At 43.5% G+C, this 17,138-nt stretch overlaps 1 protein-coding gene across 2 annotated transcripts in view; it reads right to left on the bottom strand.

Moving 5' to 3' along the window:
- Window positions 1–1,762: 1,762 nt before the first annotated feature.
- Window positions 1,763–17,138, bottom strand: part of LOC146890253 (liver carboxylesterase 1) — a 28,458-nt gene continuing 13,082 nt past the window's right edge. For both annotated transcript variants that reach the window (XM_087900387.1, XM_087900386.1), the window contains exons 8-14: window positions 16,558–16,596; window positions 12,822–12,962; window positions 11,015–11,095; window positions 9,892–10,039; window positions 5,604–5,735; window positions 4,538–4,610; window positions 1,763–2,171 (exon numbers count right to left, since the gene is read on the bottom strand). In XM_087900387.1, the coding sequence (XP_087756513.1) occupies window positions 1,988–2,171; window positions 4,538–4,610; window positions 5,604–5,735; window positions 9,892–10,039; window positions 11,015–11,095; window positions 12,822–12,962; window positions 16,558–16,596 (798 nt within the window). In that variant the 3' untranslated portion in view covers window positions 1,763–1,987. The remainder of the gene's footprint in view (window positions 2,172–4,537; window positions 4,611–5,603; window positions 5,736–9,891; window positions 10,040–11,014; window positions 11,096–12,821; window positions 12,963–16,557; window positions 16,597–17,138) is intronic.

The following is a 17,138-nucleotide window of genomic DNA, read 5'->3' on the forward strand; positions in this document are numbered from 1 at the left end:
GGGGAGGGGAATAAAGAGAGGGGATTAAGTGAGGAGAAGAATGGAGGATAGGGTAAAGGAAGAATTGGGAGTAGTGGTGATTAATAACAAAGATTTTTGACAAGTAAATATTTTATGATATATATATCTATATTCATATAAAATATATTAATTGAAGTTACCCTACATAGAGACTAGCACTCCTCTTAGAAGCAATAATTTACCAAACAAAAACCCAATTCCAGGTAAGGGATTCCTCCACTAAAGTTGTAAGTCAAGAGTGTCTAGGAGAACCCCAAAACAGTACAGGTTCTTGCCACTGCTCTGGTCGCCCAACAAAAATTGACAACAAGACCCTGTTACTAAAAACACCACACACACATTCATTGATCACAAGGCAGGAAAAATCAAGTTGGTACTAAGCAGGAAGCTGCCACTCTACTGACTTGCTTTGATGGTATTAGACAGTCTTACCTATTAATGAACCCTGTGACCTACAATAATGACCCATAGATTCAATAGTGGCATAAATGTTATGGGAGTTACCAACTGCCTTCTCATCGAATTTAATGTCTGCTGCACAGGAGGGAACTCGTACCTGCTACTCTAAATCTGACCAAAATCCCATGATTGGGGAGCTCATAGGCACTGAGGGTGGTCCTATTACTATTATCTGATGAATGGAAATAATATCAAACTGCCTTCTAAATGTGTCTTTCCTTTGAATGTTGTTCAGTTTTATTTTGTGTCTATAAGGTTTTTGTCTGAATGCTGGTCTGTGCATCATGTGCCTGCAGTGCCTGTGGAGGCCAGAAGAGGACACAGACTCTCTGGAACTGAAGTTACAGGTTCTTGTCTATGTGTGGCTGCTGGGAGCTGATCACAGGTCCCAGCAACAAGTGCAATGTAAAGAGAGCATACGTCAGGGGGGTACTCAGGCACAAATAGGGCGTCTGTGTTGTCCTTTACCAAAACTCAGGGATCATTGTGGAAGAAGGAGAAGAAGGATGGTAGAGCTAGGGGTCAGGGGGAATTGGAGCACAATTATGTCTTCTCACCATAACAGAACCACTGCATTCCAGACATCACAGTAGCTAGTCAGCATTCCAGCATGGAGGGGAGGGGCCATGAGCCCCCACCACTAGCTTAGACCCTTTCGAAAGTTTCTGATTGCTAGGGTAGGGTGTGTCTGTTCTTTTAGGGGTGTGGCCACTGATAGGTTGACTATACTTCTGTGAATTGCCCCACGACTAGTATGGAATCCAGCTGGAGATGCTTCAGCACAGGTGATCCTCTTCAGCAGAGTCTGCTCACTCCTTTTGCCATCCCACCCCTGTTGCATATTATTCTGCTCCAGCTGTGTCATCTCCCAGGGTGGACTGGTAGCTGAGGGTGGGATTCCATCTCAGCAGCTCTGGGTAGTTGTCAACCATGCTCAGGGACAATTTTCATGATGCAGCTACTTTCTCAGTACACTGGTATGAGACCCCCCTCACTCACACAAGGAAGGCTGATAAACTCATTAGTTCTCCAGGCTAGACTTGTGTGGAACCATTCTTTTTACCTGCCGTTCCTCCCCTCTCTGGAGTGAGTGGGCCTTTGTTCATGTTTCCCAAGGAATAAGTGGCCCAGCAACATCTCATCTGTGCCTCAGTGTGATTCAGGACAGTCAGTCCCCTACCCGCCACCTGTGGAGATGACATCGCAGGGTGTTGGATCTCTTTTCCACCTTCCCTCTCTCTCTCTCTCACACGTTCATCTTGAGTCAAGGACACAGACTCTGTTTGATTTACAAAGTTATGATTTTCACTGTTGTAAAAAAAAATAAACGAGAGCACAACAACCACCATCTCCCTCTTCCTGTTTGTACAATATATCAAAGAGTTTACACACTCAACAGTCAAATGCCTTGTTTTGTAGAGCAAACAACAAGCCGACAAGCAAAATGTCTATGTAGAATATCCCCCTTTTTCTGGCTCCTGGCTCTCCACCGAGCTGGGCCTCCTAATCAGAGCTCAACATGTTTACTCTGGGTTGACCTCTCTGCTGCCTCATTGGCCCTGAGTTCAGTCCAAAAGGCCACTTCCTTGTCTTTCAGCCTATGAGCTTCCTGTGTTGGGACTCCAATCTTCAGGTACCCTTCCTTCTGGTCATATTCTGGCCAATGGGGCAGCCCTTCCCCATTAGGGTTCCTGTGAACAGAATAAAAAGAGAAAGTCGCCAAATCAATTGTGCTCTCCCCATGTACAAGGATGCCATGGCTTATCTCTGCCAAGAAAGCAGTGACCTTCCACAGATGGGCAGGTTTCTATAACCCATCTGGGAGAGCTTGTTCATTTTAAAAACATTCACACTGTGATTTGGATACTAAATTTTCATCGTGTGATACAGGCTGATACCAAGCTGGGCACAGGTGGAAAAATGAAGAAGTGGAGCCTGGTTGGGGGAAGCAGGTCCCTGAAGACTGGTCTTGAGGAGTGCTCAGATTCTCTTCCTTTATCTTTCTGCTCCCTTCTGTCGAGAGACAGAAGCTTTTTATACAAACTTGTCCCTACTAGTTCTGCCTCATCACTGACCCTAAATAAAAAGTCCAAGCATAACTCAGAATCCAAAATAGTCTTTCATCCTTGGAGTTGGTCGAAAGCTAATACATGAAATTGTTACTGAGATGTGGGGCATTATCTAATTAATCTGATAATATAGTTTAGAAGACATTTTAGTTGATTCGTAGAGAATTTGGAAATGTTTGGTGAGTGTACTGCAAAATTCACAGAATACAGTTAGTGAGGCTTAGAGGAGAGACCAGAGGGAGCTAGTGAGAGAAAGGACAGAGAAGTCAATCTTCCGATCACTCACGTGGGAGTAAGGTCTCTGTAAGGAACCATATTGGAAGCCACCCATGTTCCTTTGTGGAAATGAAATTATCTATATTTTGTCCACTCCCTGAAATTTTATGAGGCCTGAGTTCAAAGTTCATGCACTATTTAACTAGCGGGAGGAACTTTAGGGAGCACAGCATGCAGGCAGAAGCAATGGTACTTTCTGCTGATTGTAATCTGTTTACACTAAGATTTAGGGTCAGAAATCACAGCATAAAGTTTGAAATCCTGAGTTTTTCCAAAAAAAAAAAAAAGGAACATGCTTAAAGTTGTGTTCAAAGACAGTTCTGTTGCTCAGTGGATGAGTGCTCTAGAATTAAGTCTGTTTTGTATAAGAAGAAAGGGAAGTTACTTTAAGGATGACTTAGGAAGCCACAAATCAACCCATCTCAGGCTTTCAATATAAAATAGTTTTGAAGAAGTTGCTTTGAGAAGACAGCACTAGGTATCCCTGCTCCCACCTCCTGCCCCACAATTCACCTAAGGAACGGATTCTCTTGAATTTATTTTCCCACATTCAGAGACTTGGAAGCTGCTACAGCTCTATTTCATTGATCACTGACAAATCACAGGCCAGAATTACATTTCAGCATTGTCTATGTGGTACTTGTTCTGTAAACATGCAGAATACAAGACTAATAGAGCCATCAAGGCTTCTACCTGGTTTCAATGAAGGTTTGGGAGGCCAGCAAGAGTGTGGAAGGCTTTCAGTCCCTGCTAGCAACACTGAGAGAATGGGGCATGGCATTTGTGAGAGTGAAGCTGATGTTGCTATGGAGACCCTAGCAAATTAGAACTGGCAGGGCCAGGAACATTTACCTGGGAAATGTTTGGACCATAAGATCAGCCAGTCCCAGAGAGGTCCTGGGGGTGCAGACAGAAAGACAGCAGAGAAGTTTCCCCAGCAAGAGCCTACACCTACCAACAGAGCCCCTAGACGCTTCAGCAGCTAAGATTTGCCTCTTGTAGTTTGGACTTGCTTTGGTACAATCCCTCGGTGGCACTTTCCTGTTCTTCCATGTGATAGGAATGTGTGGACGTTGTCACTGGATCTTGGAAATGTTACTGCTTTATTACAATGGAGACTCAAAACTAAGAGTCCCTTTAAGACTGAGGAAGTCATTGATTTGGACTTCTAATTAGTGTTGGAAATATTGAGATGGTGTGATGGGGCGTGGGCCTCTGCAGGTCACAGGTTATGATATTAGATATTTAGAACTTAAATATTCCTCCAAAAACATATGTGTCTTAATTCCCATCTGATGGTGCTATTGGGAGTTGATGGAAAATTTAAGAGCAACCCCCAGTTGGAAGAAGTTGGTCACTGGGAAGTGCCCATGAGGAGGATATGGGAACCTTGGCTCTATCCTTTATGTTTACTTTCTAATCAACGGATGTATGGACCTTTGCTCTACCCTAGTTATCAGCACAATACCCTGTACTGACACAGGACCAGAGGGAACAGCCAAGTGCCCAAGAATTGAAATCTCTGGTCTGTGAGCCAAATTTCACAATTTGTCTTTCAAACTGAACTATCTCACAGATATTGTCACACCTACAAAACTGATTAACCCCGGTCTCATTGTAAGAGAAAAGGGGAAAAGGGGTTGACCACTCAAGCATTAGAAAACTCTCGTTCCCCAAAGCTATGAGTCTTCACACCGTATATCAAACCTCACCCATTCCGAGCAAAGTTGGCCCAGAATTTCATCACCATCTTGCTCAAGTTGATCTCCTCTTCTGAGGAGCCTCCTGTGGAGGAAAAAAGGAAAACGCTTTAACTATTTAAGACTTGGGTTACAAGACCGAGCAAGAGCAGCACAGGGAGCCTGTAAGAAATACAATCTTTTGTCTGGTCACACTGCCCTCAGTGCATCTGATCTCTTCCGATCTCAGAAACTAAGTGTGGTCGAGTCTGGTTAGTACTTGATTGGGAGAAATGAAGAGCCTTGGCCCTTATCACATACTTATGGAGTCCAAATCTAACTTTTATGACAATCTTGCTTGAGCAGGCCCACACTTTTAAAGTTCAGATGTCTTTATTCTGTAAGCTCTCTGCCTTTTTCTTCCATGTTCAGCTGCCTGGTGCTTTCCTCTTGGAGTCCAATGACAATGATAATTGGTTACCTCTGACTTAGCCAGGTTGGTGGCCTTTAGATATGTTATCACTCTCTTATTCTCTTGTTCACAGATTCTGAAATGATCAGAATTGCCAAGAGCCTCAGGATACATACAGCTTAGACACTCCCAGAGACAGTGGTGTATTGTAAGAGATCACTAGTTACACACAGCTGCTGAGAAAAAGGTATTGGAAACCTTTGTGAAAGTGCTCCTTATCATATCATATAGTATGAATTATCTAAATATATGATGTATCTTAGATATTTAGTCAGATAGAAAGAAACTAAATCGGCCTTGTTAAGACTAGCAAAAGTCTCAAATTTCCTGTCCTGCTCCAATGTTCTCAAAGGAGGAAAACCAAACTACGCCATTCTTGCCCTAAGCAGGGCATATATGTGACCATCATATCTTTTCTGGTGTCACAAGTCAGGATTCCGAGGATGACTATGGATGGGGATGTGCAAACACAAGCATTCATGTGTGTTAAGTGGAAACTGTCTTACAGCTGAGCCCTGCTTCAGAGTATCATGCAAGTCAGTTTAAAAGGAGAAACTCACTCGAGGCCATCAAACCAAGACCCAAACCCAGGATTCAGACCACCAAGGTCATAGCCAACAAAGATACCTTTTAAAAACGGGGCTCCCCATACTGAGAAGAGATCATCACCGTGGTCTCCTATCACAGACTTGGGTCTCATGTCTGATACAAAGCTTGGCCGATACTGAAACTCGTACATGTAGGTTGGAACTCCGGCATCTGTGGAGACATGGATTTATGCAGAGGTCACATTTCCAGACACACACCTTAGGCGCTACAGTTGAATACATTCCTCATCTGCAGAGGGGAGAAACACAGTTTTAAGAAGGGTGTGACTTCTTTGAGGCTGCACAGCTGGTTGATGTGGAATTAGGGTTTGAACAGGTATTTATCAAATGAACAATTAATGCAATCCCTGAATGCAACAAATACATGGATGTGTGTTAATGACGATATGGCTGTGCCTTGGATCGAAGACAGTCTAGAACCACACGGCGTCTTTTATCCAGCTGCCTCTGAGCATCTCTAGGGAGTTTCTTAGCTCTATAGAGCAGACTGAAGAAAACCCAGGCTGCCTCTCTGAAAATTAGGATAATTCGATTTTAAAAATCTCTGCAGAAACTGGAGGTTTCAGATTTCATATCCAGCTGTGTGCTGGACCCAAGTGTAAGACCCTCATTGTTGGGGCAGCAGACAAGTGTAAGACCCCCATTGCTGGGGCAGCAGACCCCTGGCCCCTTACTTTCTTTGCCTGCCAATAAGAAGCTAGAGCTAATGGGCCAAACAGTGATAGAGTTAGCCAATAAGAAGCTAGAGCTAATGGGCCAAACAGTGATTTAATTACTACAGTTTCTGTGTGATTATTTTGGTTCTGGGTGGCCAGGATGAACAAGCAGCTCCATACAACAAAAGCAAAGACAGTGGATGCTATCACCAGCCTAAACACTTGACTTAGTGGACTTGTAGAGGGAAGGAAATGGAAGGAGGACAGAGAGTTTATTTCAAGAGATTGTGATTGAAAATGCTTCCAGTCTGGGATAGATTCCCAGCATTAGGTGAGGAAGCACAGCAGCCTCCAGATGGTTTTAGCCAAGACACAAAACAATCACAGCATCAACAGTGAAAGAGAAGGGAGAACGCCAGGAGTATCAGAGGTAAGAGCTTCATAATCAAGGAAGTGCAGAACCTACATCCAATGTCTTAGAGGAAATCCCACTGGCTGGGAGAGCAGGTGATACAGGCAGTGTGCTGGAGGAGTGTAACCCAAGCCTGGAGCACTGTGCTCAGGAGAGGGGTTTTCCAGGGATGCGGAAAACATAGCAGCTTTCCCAGACAGACGCTGTGGAACTCACTGCCTCCAGCCCTGCCTCATGGCAATGGCTAAACCAGGTCTTTAACGAAAGCTTCAAGAAAGCAATGAATAGCAATGAGACACCAAAGCCATTGGTGTGGAGCAAGCCACAGGCAGGACACTCTAGAACTGTAGTCGGAATGCAGATAGTTTTATCCTGTAGAGTGCAAAGGGTCAATAGGAATTAATTATACCAATGATTATAGATGCGACAAATTAAATAACTACAGTTACAATAAATTATGATGTCTGTCCAGATGATGTAAATCCTGATATCAGAAACATGAAGAAAGTGTGTGTGTTGAGGGACAGGAATGTAGAGTTCTTATACTTAATAAATTATGCTGCTACCAGTTTAGTGTAGATTATTAGATTAGAGTACAGGCTATGAAGATGTCTCGGGAGATAGAGAGCTTGTCACCAAGGCTGAAGACCTGAGTTCAGTTTCTAAAGTCCATTATCTATCAGCTGTAGGAGTTTCCTAATAGAGTCTTTAAGGTCTTTATACACAGAATCTTATCACCATATGGACACTGCCTTCCTCCTCTCCTATTTTTGTCCCCTCATTCTCCATATTCTCCATCACTCATCTATTGCTTTAGCTAAGACTTCAAGTACCGTGTTGAACAGAGGAGTGGGGACATACTTGACTTGTTTCCTTTAATGGGAATGCTCTGAATTTCTCTCTATTTAGAATAACGTTGGCTGTGGGCTTCCTGAATACCGCCTTTATCATTTTGATGTATGTTCCCTGGTAACCCTATTCTCTCCAGGAATCATGAATGAATGGTGAATTTTGTAAAAGACATTTTTTTTTTGCATCTAATGGGATGATCATGGGTTTTCTGCTCTTTAGTCTATTTAAGTGGTGGGTTAGGTTTGTTGATTTGTTGAGCCATGTTCAACAGATGTGGTAGATTATGCTTGTTGAACCATCCCAGCACCATAAGAGACTACTACAGACAAATAGATGCACAAGAATTGGATAATGGAAAAAAATGTGTCATTTAAGGGCACTGCCATATACTAGTGTGGTGGGAAAGTGTTTAAGATGGTTACAACCATCATCAGTGTCAATGATAAGTTTTGTTGGCTATTGTGAGCCCTTCTCCCGTCAGTTTTCTTGTCAATAAGCAAATATGGTGAAGGGAGACAATCTTGACTCTCTAATACAACTGTTGGGGTCCCTTTTGTTGTACTGGCTTCCTTCAGCTAAAGGACTGTCAATCAGCCGGCCAAACAACCCTTAAGTCATCATCAACCTACTTGAATACTCCACAGACTCCTTAACATAACCATACAGGGAAGAAAACTGAGAGCCAGGGCTACTAAGGGTCCAGCATCACCATGACAGTTTGAAATAACTTGTCCCAGGCATTGTGCTGTCACACCTCTTGGTGAACTCTAGATGATCCTAAGGCCGTCTCTACCCAGGTCAGAGGAGCAGAAGTTCTCTTGGCCATCTAGCAGATGGACGCTGTGACTAGTGGAGAAGATACAAGACCTCTTGATGCAAATAGCCCTTCTCTGGATGCAAGCAGGCTGTTCATGCTTTCTTGGTGATATGGCTGAGAAATACTCCCATATATTCCCTCCTCTAGTACTGAAACATCAGCTCTAGTGGGAGACTTTGAAGTGCTCTTCTCTTGCCTAAGTCATGCAGGCAGCGCTGTAGCACAAAGAAAGTGACAATGGAGGGCCACAGCAAAGGCAGCGGTAGTAGAGGTGTTGACAGGCTGAGCTGCTGACGCGGAAGCAGCTGAACTACTTGAGAACAGCCAGGCCAGGAAGACAGTGGAAGGAGAGATAGAGGAAGAAGGTGGGGAACCTGGATCGAGGAGGGGTACAGACCGTAAGGTGCTAGAAAAGGAAGGCTGCTGACCCTGGCTGACAGAAGATTTTTACAAAAGATATCAAGTCCTTTAGGGCAAGGGTTTCAGACCCTGGGTCCCTAGCCAGAGCTGTGACATTGACCAGTATTATGGGATAAGGAACTTTACACTCATGAGCCCACACAGGAGCTGCACCACTGGTTGCTGCTAAAATCTGAGGAATTTAGATGCCTATACCCACCAGCTTTCTGCTTTTGCAGAGGCTTCGGTGACGGCAGCAAAGAACTGGGGAGTCCTGGCTTCCCGGGCCTACCCAGAAGCTGAACCGCTTGCAGGACTAAGGACAGCATGTGTGTCATGTTGTTTCCCAGCAGTGCACGGCTGTAACATGAGAGGCTGCCCACTGCTTGACCCCACCTGCCTACACCCACAGTCAAGGCTGCCAAACACCAGAGCTGCTAGAGACTGGTGCTTGAACAATCTCTCCTGGATTAACATCTGGACAGAGCAGAGCACCCCTGACCAGCTGACTGATGACCAAAACAGGTAAATCACTGCCCTAATAAGTCAAATGGAGACAAAGAAGCAAGAAGAAATGGTCAATCTGAACAGATCAGTGTGGAATAAGGAGACCGTATCTGTAATTAGAAGTCCCCCATCAATGAAAAAGATCAGACTATTACAGTTTCACTGATAGACAGACCAACAAATTAAAGAGAAGAGCTTGTGGTGTTAATCCTTAGACTCTTCCCAAATATCTGTAAAATTCTTTTACTGAGAGTATCATTAGCTTGATGCTAACATAGGGCAGAGACACTACAGGTAAACAAAATATATATCGTAGACATCAAAAATCTCCAACGACATTTTACCAAGTATGATTCAACAACATATTAAAAGTATAATCCGTGGGGCTATAAGGATGGCTTAAGGGGCCGCTCATCGGGTTGGTCTCCAGGTCACTTCCTCATCTCTCTAGAGTGTTTGCTGGCATCTCCTCTTAGATTAAATTGCATGTGGACCTTTTTCTCCCAGGCACTTACTGGCAGAAGCAATACTAAACCTCACAGGCCATAGGGAACTGGCCTTCAAGACCTGACCCTCAGCAGATTGCATGTCTTTTTATGATGAAAGGCAGAGGTTAGAGATCTGTCTGGTGAGTTCATGTTCCTACTCCTTTCTCCAGACTCACCTCTGTGACTACGGGCCACAATTACAGATGGGACACCAAACATGACATCTGCCATCAAGTCCAGGAACAGGCTCTTCTTTTCCACGGGGTCATCTGTCCTTCCTAGATATATCTCAGTGGCGGCAGGAATCAGATTCTCAGAGACGTTCTGAAATGGAACAGAAAGTGACCACCTAACCAGCTGCAATGCGGCCTCCCGAGGTGCTTGCCATGCATTCATTGCTCCTGAGCCACTTGAGTTCAGGGCCAAATTCTCCTAGTTTTGGTGGTGAGTGGATAAGAAGGCAACTTTTGGAGGAGGGTGTGGCCCAGGGGAGACTAATATGAATTCTCTAGGTGAGTCATTTGGTTTTAATAGATTTTAATTTTGGAGGTTAGGCATCTCAGTAATATATCATTATCGCCCCACTGGCTTCAGTGGCAAAAGTCCATGTGACTGAAGCCACCCAATGGCTTAAGGACTGCTATCCAGTGGGTGATTTCTCCAGCTCTGTCCTGGATGAAGGGTGCCTTTCTCTCCACACACACACACACACACACACACACACACACACACACACACACACTACCCTGGGTCTTTAAGAGAAAGAAAGTTTTGCTGTCTTTCCTTGCTCTCTGGAGAAAGACACATTTGGTATCCAATAAGTTAACTTCAAAATATAATATTCCTGGGAAATTTAACAGAAAAGATACAAGTCATAAGTCTTATAGCTATAACTTCTCTTTAGCTTCACAGACACGCAGGAGCCTGCAGATGACAGCACCCTGTGTGTCAGATGTGCAGAGAACACAGACTCCGCATCACCAGTGGTGTCCCCTTCTCTGTACAGCCTCATAGCATCTACGTAAGTCTTATGTCACCAATCACTGCCTCCATCTTGTTTGGTTTACTAACTTCCATTTTTTCCAGGAACTTGCCTGCAGTCACCAGCCCCCAGGGAGGGGCTGGGCTGCAACTCACACAAGTGAGTTTCTTCCAAGGACTTTAACATGGGAAAAGCGGCAATCTGGAGCTGAGCCCCGCACCTAGGCCTTTCTAGCCACTGAATAAGTGTGCATTTCAGGGAAAAAATATAGACTTCTTTGTTTCTCAGCCAATTGCCATGATTCCCTCAACACTTACTAGAATGGAGTAGGCCTGCCACAGGAGGAAAGCGGCTGTCTTCTGATCCAGTTTGTCCTCAGAGAGTGGAAAGCCCTGAAACTGTTAAAGAAATGTTTATGAACAGTCATGAATTCTGGGGAAATGAGAAGAATCAAAACAGTCAAACAATCAAATCAATACAGAAGGAAACTTCTCTCCTGCGTCTTAATTGGTATGAGAGTTCATGTTTGAACAAGTAACCACTGAAACAAATGAGCAGTACTAAGGTGTGTGTTGTTGTGTGTATGTGTGGTGTACATGTGTGTGCATGGGTGTGTGTGGCTGTGTGTATATAATGTGTAAAATATAATACATATCACATACAATATGAATATAAATATGAATGTGTGTTATATATAACCTTTTATTTATATTTATATTAAATATATTATAAATTCACATACTGTATATATAATATACATATAATATATAGTATGTATATTATTATATATAATAATATATAATATATTTTATGTATATTTATTATATAATGTCTATATTAATATACTACATATTTATATACAAACATATTAAAATATCTTCTATGTAAGGAATATATTTTATGTATGTCTGTTTATAAATAATTCAATATATAGTGTATATATATATATATATATGTATTTTCACACAGTTCAGGTGACTAAAGAAGCCAAAGCCATCCCTGTGACTGTACCCTTTTTATTATCGCTGAAGCTCTTCTCCAGAGCAGTTACAGCGCCATCGGTGTGTCCGTACCTTGTTCAAACTAATGCAGTCAGAGCCTCGACCCTACTCTAGCAGTTAGCCCTGCCCTAGCATGACACCAGCTCAGGACAGCCAATCCAGGAAGTTACTCTATGTAACCTGCACTTGGTGATGGACAGAATTGCTTCTGAGCCCTCTCTTGGAAGAGTTAAAGCGCTTGTGGTTACCAGTCCTTTCTCTGTCCTGCAAGCTAATAATTTTTTCCAGAATTACTTTCTTGAGAGTTGAGAAAATATTTGCTTTACATTTGAAAAGTTTTGGAAATGTAAACATCTGGGGGAGATGATACTTGATTTCTTTTATGGCTACTGTGGAGGACAGCGAACTCACTTTGATGAGAATTTTACTTCAACTTCCAGTTCTGAGGAGAGAGCATGAACTGAACTCAATAGACTTGCACCAGACTCACCGCTCACATCACTCCTTGAGCTCCCAACCTTGAAACCTCTCTAGATATCAGAGTCAGGGACCTGGACCACCTTCTCTTTCTCATATTTCAGTCATACTACCAAAAGTAAGCTGAAAGTACCCAATTGGATTTCTTTGAGTCTGACCTTTTCCATGACATATTAAAGTGTCATTCCTGGCTGAACTTCAGAACTAAGTCAATGACTTGCCTCTAACTCTAGGCAACTGAGGCACTTCAGAGCCTCTGTGGAGATCTCCCAGGGCCTGAGAATTCAACTCTAAGGCAGAAGCTGCTGAGCCCCAGCCTGACCCCTGCCCTCCAGCATCTTCTCTTTTGTAGATGTCCTCTGTTGTTCCATCAACATGGTTATTATTTCTGGCCCTTCCAGCTTATGAATTTTACGACTCCTTAAGGAAAGGTAGTGTTTGGGGAGAGGGGTTTCCAGGACTAAGATTCCCATGGGATAGTTGTGCTTTCTGAGTAACACTGCCATGGAAATACCCACTCATGACAATGGGGACATATGTTCTGGTTTCAAAGAACACTGAAGTAAGAAAAAGGCATTTGAGCAGCAGGGGGTTCATGATGGCTGTGGCTGTGAGCACACTTATATAAGAGGCTATTTGTTCTCACCATTGGAATGAGCCAGCCAAACTCATGCTTGGTGATGCCCACCATGTAGGGCACAGTGTTGAAACTCTTCTCAGCCAGGATCTCTTCTGGTGACTTTGGCAGCAACACTCCATCAATCACGGTGGGCAGGAAGGGATAGCTCTGGGAAAATGGAAATATAATGTCTGTGATTGTTCTTCCTAGGCCTGAGTGAGATATGTGTATCACACTTGCCAAGGCTCAGGGAACATTGTGGAAGATGTTGCAGGAAGAGTGTAACATTAGAAAACAGAGTGAAGGCTTGTAAAACCACCTTCTCTAGACAGCAATTTCTATTAATAATCTATAACTTGCACTGGACCCGTACGAGGTAGACCCTATCAACAATAAGTTAAGGAAGAAGGGCCCTGTGCTTTAGTTCTGCATTATTGACTGTTAATAGACTCTAGTGATGAGGAGCCAGTGTCTTGTATGCAACCTGCTGAACTCAGCAATATCCAAGAATTTGCTCTAATCCCATGATCACACAGACAGCGCTAGATAATCTAAGTGAGTTGCAAAATAAAGCAAATAGTTATGAATGTAAGAGAGAGATTTGTGGGAACAAAAGGAGCTGGTAGGTTTTAGAGAGGTTGGAGGTAAAAGTGGTTAGTGTGTATCACACGCATGTTCAGAATTCAAAATTGTTTAAAAGAAAATTTAATTCATATTAATTAATTCTTGTTTGAAGACACCATAATTAAACTTAATATTTTGTATGCTAGTTTAAGAAAATCTTAACTGCCCACCACAGCATCTGTATCTCTCCGTACCCCACAAGACTAGATACAGCTTGAGGAAGCCACACTTAGTACTGCAAACCTAGTCAACTAGTCTTGGCTATATAGGCCATAGCTGTAAACCTAGTCAACTGCCCATGGCTGTACAGGTCATAGCTGTAAACCTAGTCAACTGCCCATGGCTGTAGAGGTCATAGATGTAAACCTAATCAACTACCCGTGGTTGTAGAGGTCACAACCATAAACCTAGTCAAGGCTGTAGAGGTCATAGCTGTAAACCTCTTCACCTACCCATGGCTATAAAAGTCATAGCTATAACCCTAATCAACTACCCATGGCTGTAGAGGTCACAGACTTTTGAGGAGAACCCACTCTTGATGTTTTCCTAAACCAGCATAGCTTCTAACTATGTACTAAACAGTCATCTGTTTACATCAAGGTGCATGGAGCTCTCACCCTCATCCACAAAGCTTCTTTTTGCAGTAAACAGAAGCTCCTGGTCGAAAGGAGTACAGTTGCTTGGCCCCATTCCATATAACTACAATGCAACACTTATCCCAAGACACAGAGAAAAAGATCAGAAAACTTGTAAGGGAAAGGAAGTGGTATGGGGAGAAGAAGGGTTAGAGATGATGTAAATAGAATATATTCATGTATAAAATTCTAAAATATTAATCCTATAAAATGACATTTTAAAAACCAGCAAATTACTGTTCTTAAAGGAACATTAAATAGACCAAAAGGAAGACATTGGTGAGTCTGTGAGCAAGAAGACAAAGTGTTTCCTCTTTGGGCTAAGCTGGAATTTGGATATCACACACACTGTGCCGGTTACCAGAATTCTGTCGTGAGCGATGATTTGGGGCTCCAGAGATGTTTTCCTAAGTAAATGAGTTCTCAAACACAGACTCCGTGACTACAGACATGAATATGGTAGAGGACATCCGTCTGTGCGTGTCTAAATTTGTACTGTTAAAAAATATAATTGGTCTGAAGAAGACATCAGACTTAGCACTCAAGGTAACCAAACTGTGACTTGATTCTGCATCTGAGAGATGCAGGTGAGGGTCAAACCCTCCTCCAAGGCTGACAATGGAGACTAGGAGCTGTGGACAATTATTACTCCTGCTGTAGCAAAATTATAGTTCAGAGAGGCCATCATGGGAGCAGGCCATAGAAGCAGTTCTTCTGAAGGAATAATGTACAGGCCACACAGAGCAGTTGTGTGTGCCCTCTGTGAACACACATTCCCCACCCCCACCCCCACCTCCCAAAACGAGCAGGGAATGACCTCGTGGATAAAGTATCAGGGTGCTGGGCTATTTCTGAGACTTTTGAATAGTTTTGATTTGGAGGAATGCACAGGAAACAGGGAGTAAAGGGTGGAGCATATTGTCTGTATAATGTCTGGACCATCCTTGGCAGTCAGAAATGTTTTGTAGGACCAACTCTGTGGAGGGGTATCCATCTTAAAGCAAAGATCAGGATTTTAAGATTACTAAGAGTGAGCCTGGTGATATTAGGGGGACATAGGGATAAAAAGGGAAAACAGAAAAAACGATGGACACAGAGGGAAGACCCAGGGGTAACTGCATCCAAGAGGAGGTCATCCCATAGTAACTGTGACACCCTGAGCAATTGCCAGTGTCCCCTGGAGTTCTGTCTCTGCACTGTGCTGCTGCATATGTTGCCTGTTTGGGTGAGAGAAGTCACATGCATCCTTCCTTGGTTTTGTCCGTACATTCACAATAAGTTCTGCTCAGATATTCCTTCACAGTTTCTGGATCCAAAACAGTATTACCTCACTGCCCATGCCCTGGCATATTATAGATCCTATTAAAAAAGTCGGTGCCTTCTAGTCACACTGTGGCCTCCCAGCTAGGTTTCCCCATCCCTTCCCTACAGTCCAGTATTATCCTATGGTCAGAAACATTACTGCTCTCTTCATAGTCCTCCAAACAACTTCCCCTCATAGTGAATCACAGTCCAAACCTTTCATTGGCCAACCCACCTCCTACTTCTGCTACCCACCCAGCCTCAGGTCCACTCATTCTTCATCGCTTCCTCCCCAAACATTCGTCTTCAGCAGGCCCCATAGAGTCTCTTTTCCCTAGGTTTTCAAACAGCTGGTTTCTTTCCCTCCTCTAGAGCTTCTCCTAGAGACCACCAACAGTTTAAGTCACCCCCGACCCTGTTCACATTAAACCACTGTGCGATTCTCCATCCCCCTATGGTCTTTACTTCGACTCCTTATCTATGGCCATATAGACCATATAGTTCACCATTTTCATATTTCTAGGAAAACAGATCCTGTCTGTTTCCTTCTTATGTCCCACTTCCTAAATCATGTCCTGCCTCATTCAAGGGCTTCTTACATCTTTTCTGAATGTTGGAAGAGTCCCATTTCTTTCTTGTAGGACCTTTCAGGGGAGTGCTGAGAGCCCTGTTTGGGAAGCAGAGGGGGTGAGACTGGACATACTGCAGAACTAGTCTCCTGGCCAGGGTTGGGGGCTTGGAGGGTAGGAGGGATGAGAGAAAGGGCAAAGCTGGAGTTTCCCAGCTGGTGGAAAGAGTATGGGACCCTCAGCACTGAGATCAAAGTCTCCTCTTTCACAATGTCTCACCCCCGTGTCCTTTCAGGGGACCCGTACTCCCTATCAATGGCTCCAGGATTTCTCAGCCATCTGTCTCTGGAACATGGAAGGTTCTGGTGCATCCTACTCTATATCATTATAAAAACAGGAAATGTCACTTAGAGTGGCACAGGTGACTCTGGGGGACACTGAGTTGCTGAGTGGGATCACTGGACTGGGAAACAGGTCATCCTGATCCTGTCCCTGGTCCTCCTGACCATGTTACCATCACAAGTCTCTGGACCTCAGTCTTGCACACACAGATAATAGTACTGTTCTGCAAATGAGTATGAGTCCTTAATTATAAGATTCAGTACCTGTAATTCAGAAAGAAAAACCACTTACCTCTCTGGGGTCTCCAACAAAGTCAACAGTAGCAAACTTCTGTGGAAACAAAGGCAGAGAAATTGGGTGAAAAAACTTCCTTGTCCAAAGCTGGTATTTGGAGCTGGCCTTAGAGGTATTAGGTTCTTTCTCTCAAGTTTTCCTTGGCTAGGCCCAAGATCAAGAGACCCTTATCCTAAGTCCCTAATGGTCAGCTCTAATTGTCAACTTGGTACCACCTAAATCACTCGTGGGGAGACTTTCAATGGGGTAGACTCTACTTTGAGTTGGGATGTGGGTCTGTCTTTAGGAAACTGTCCTAAGAAATTTAATTGGTGTGGAAAGATCCAGACTACTGTAGGGAGCACCATTTCCTAGGTAGGAAAATATTGCTGTATAAGATTGTATAACTTAGAACAAGCAAGCAAGAGAGCGTGTATGCATTCATTTACCTCGGCTCCCGACCGAGGATGGGATGCGACTAGCTCCTTCAATCACCTGCCATCAAGATTTCTCCACAATGATGGACTATAACCAGGAATCATGAGCTAAAATAAACCCTTTCCCCCCTAAGTTGTTTTCTCAGGCTATTTTATCATAGA

The sequence above is a fragment of the Myodes glareolus genome, chromosome 22 (assembly GCF_982192425.1).
Source record: "Myodes glareolus chromosome 22, mMyoGla1.1, whole genome shotgun sequence".
Taxonomy (NCBI): domain Eukaryota; kingdom Metazoa; phylum Chordata; class Mammalia; order Rodentia; family Cricetidae; genus Myodes; species Myodes glareolus.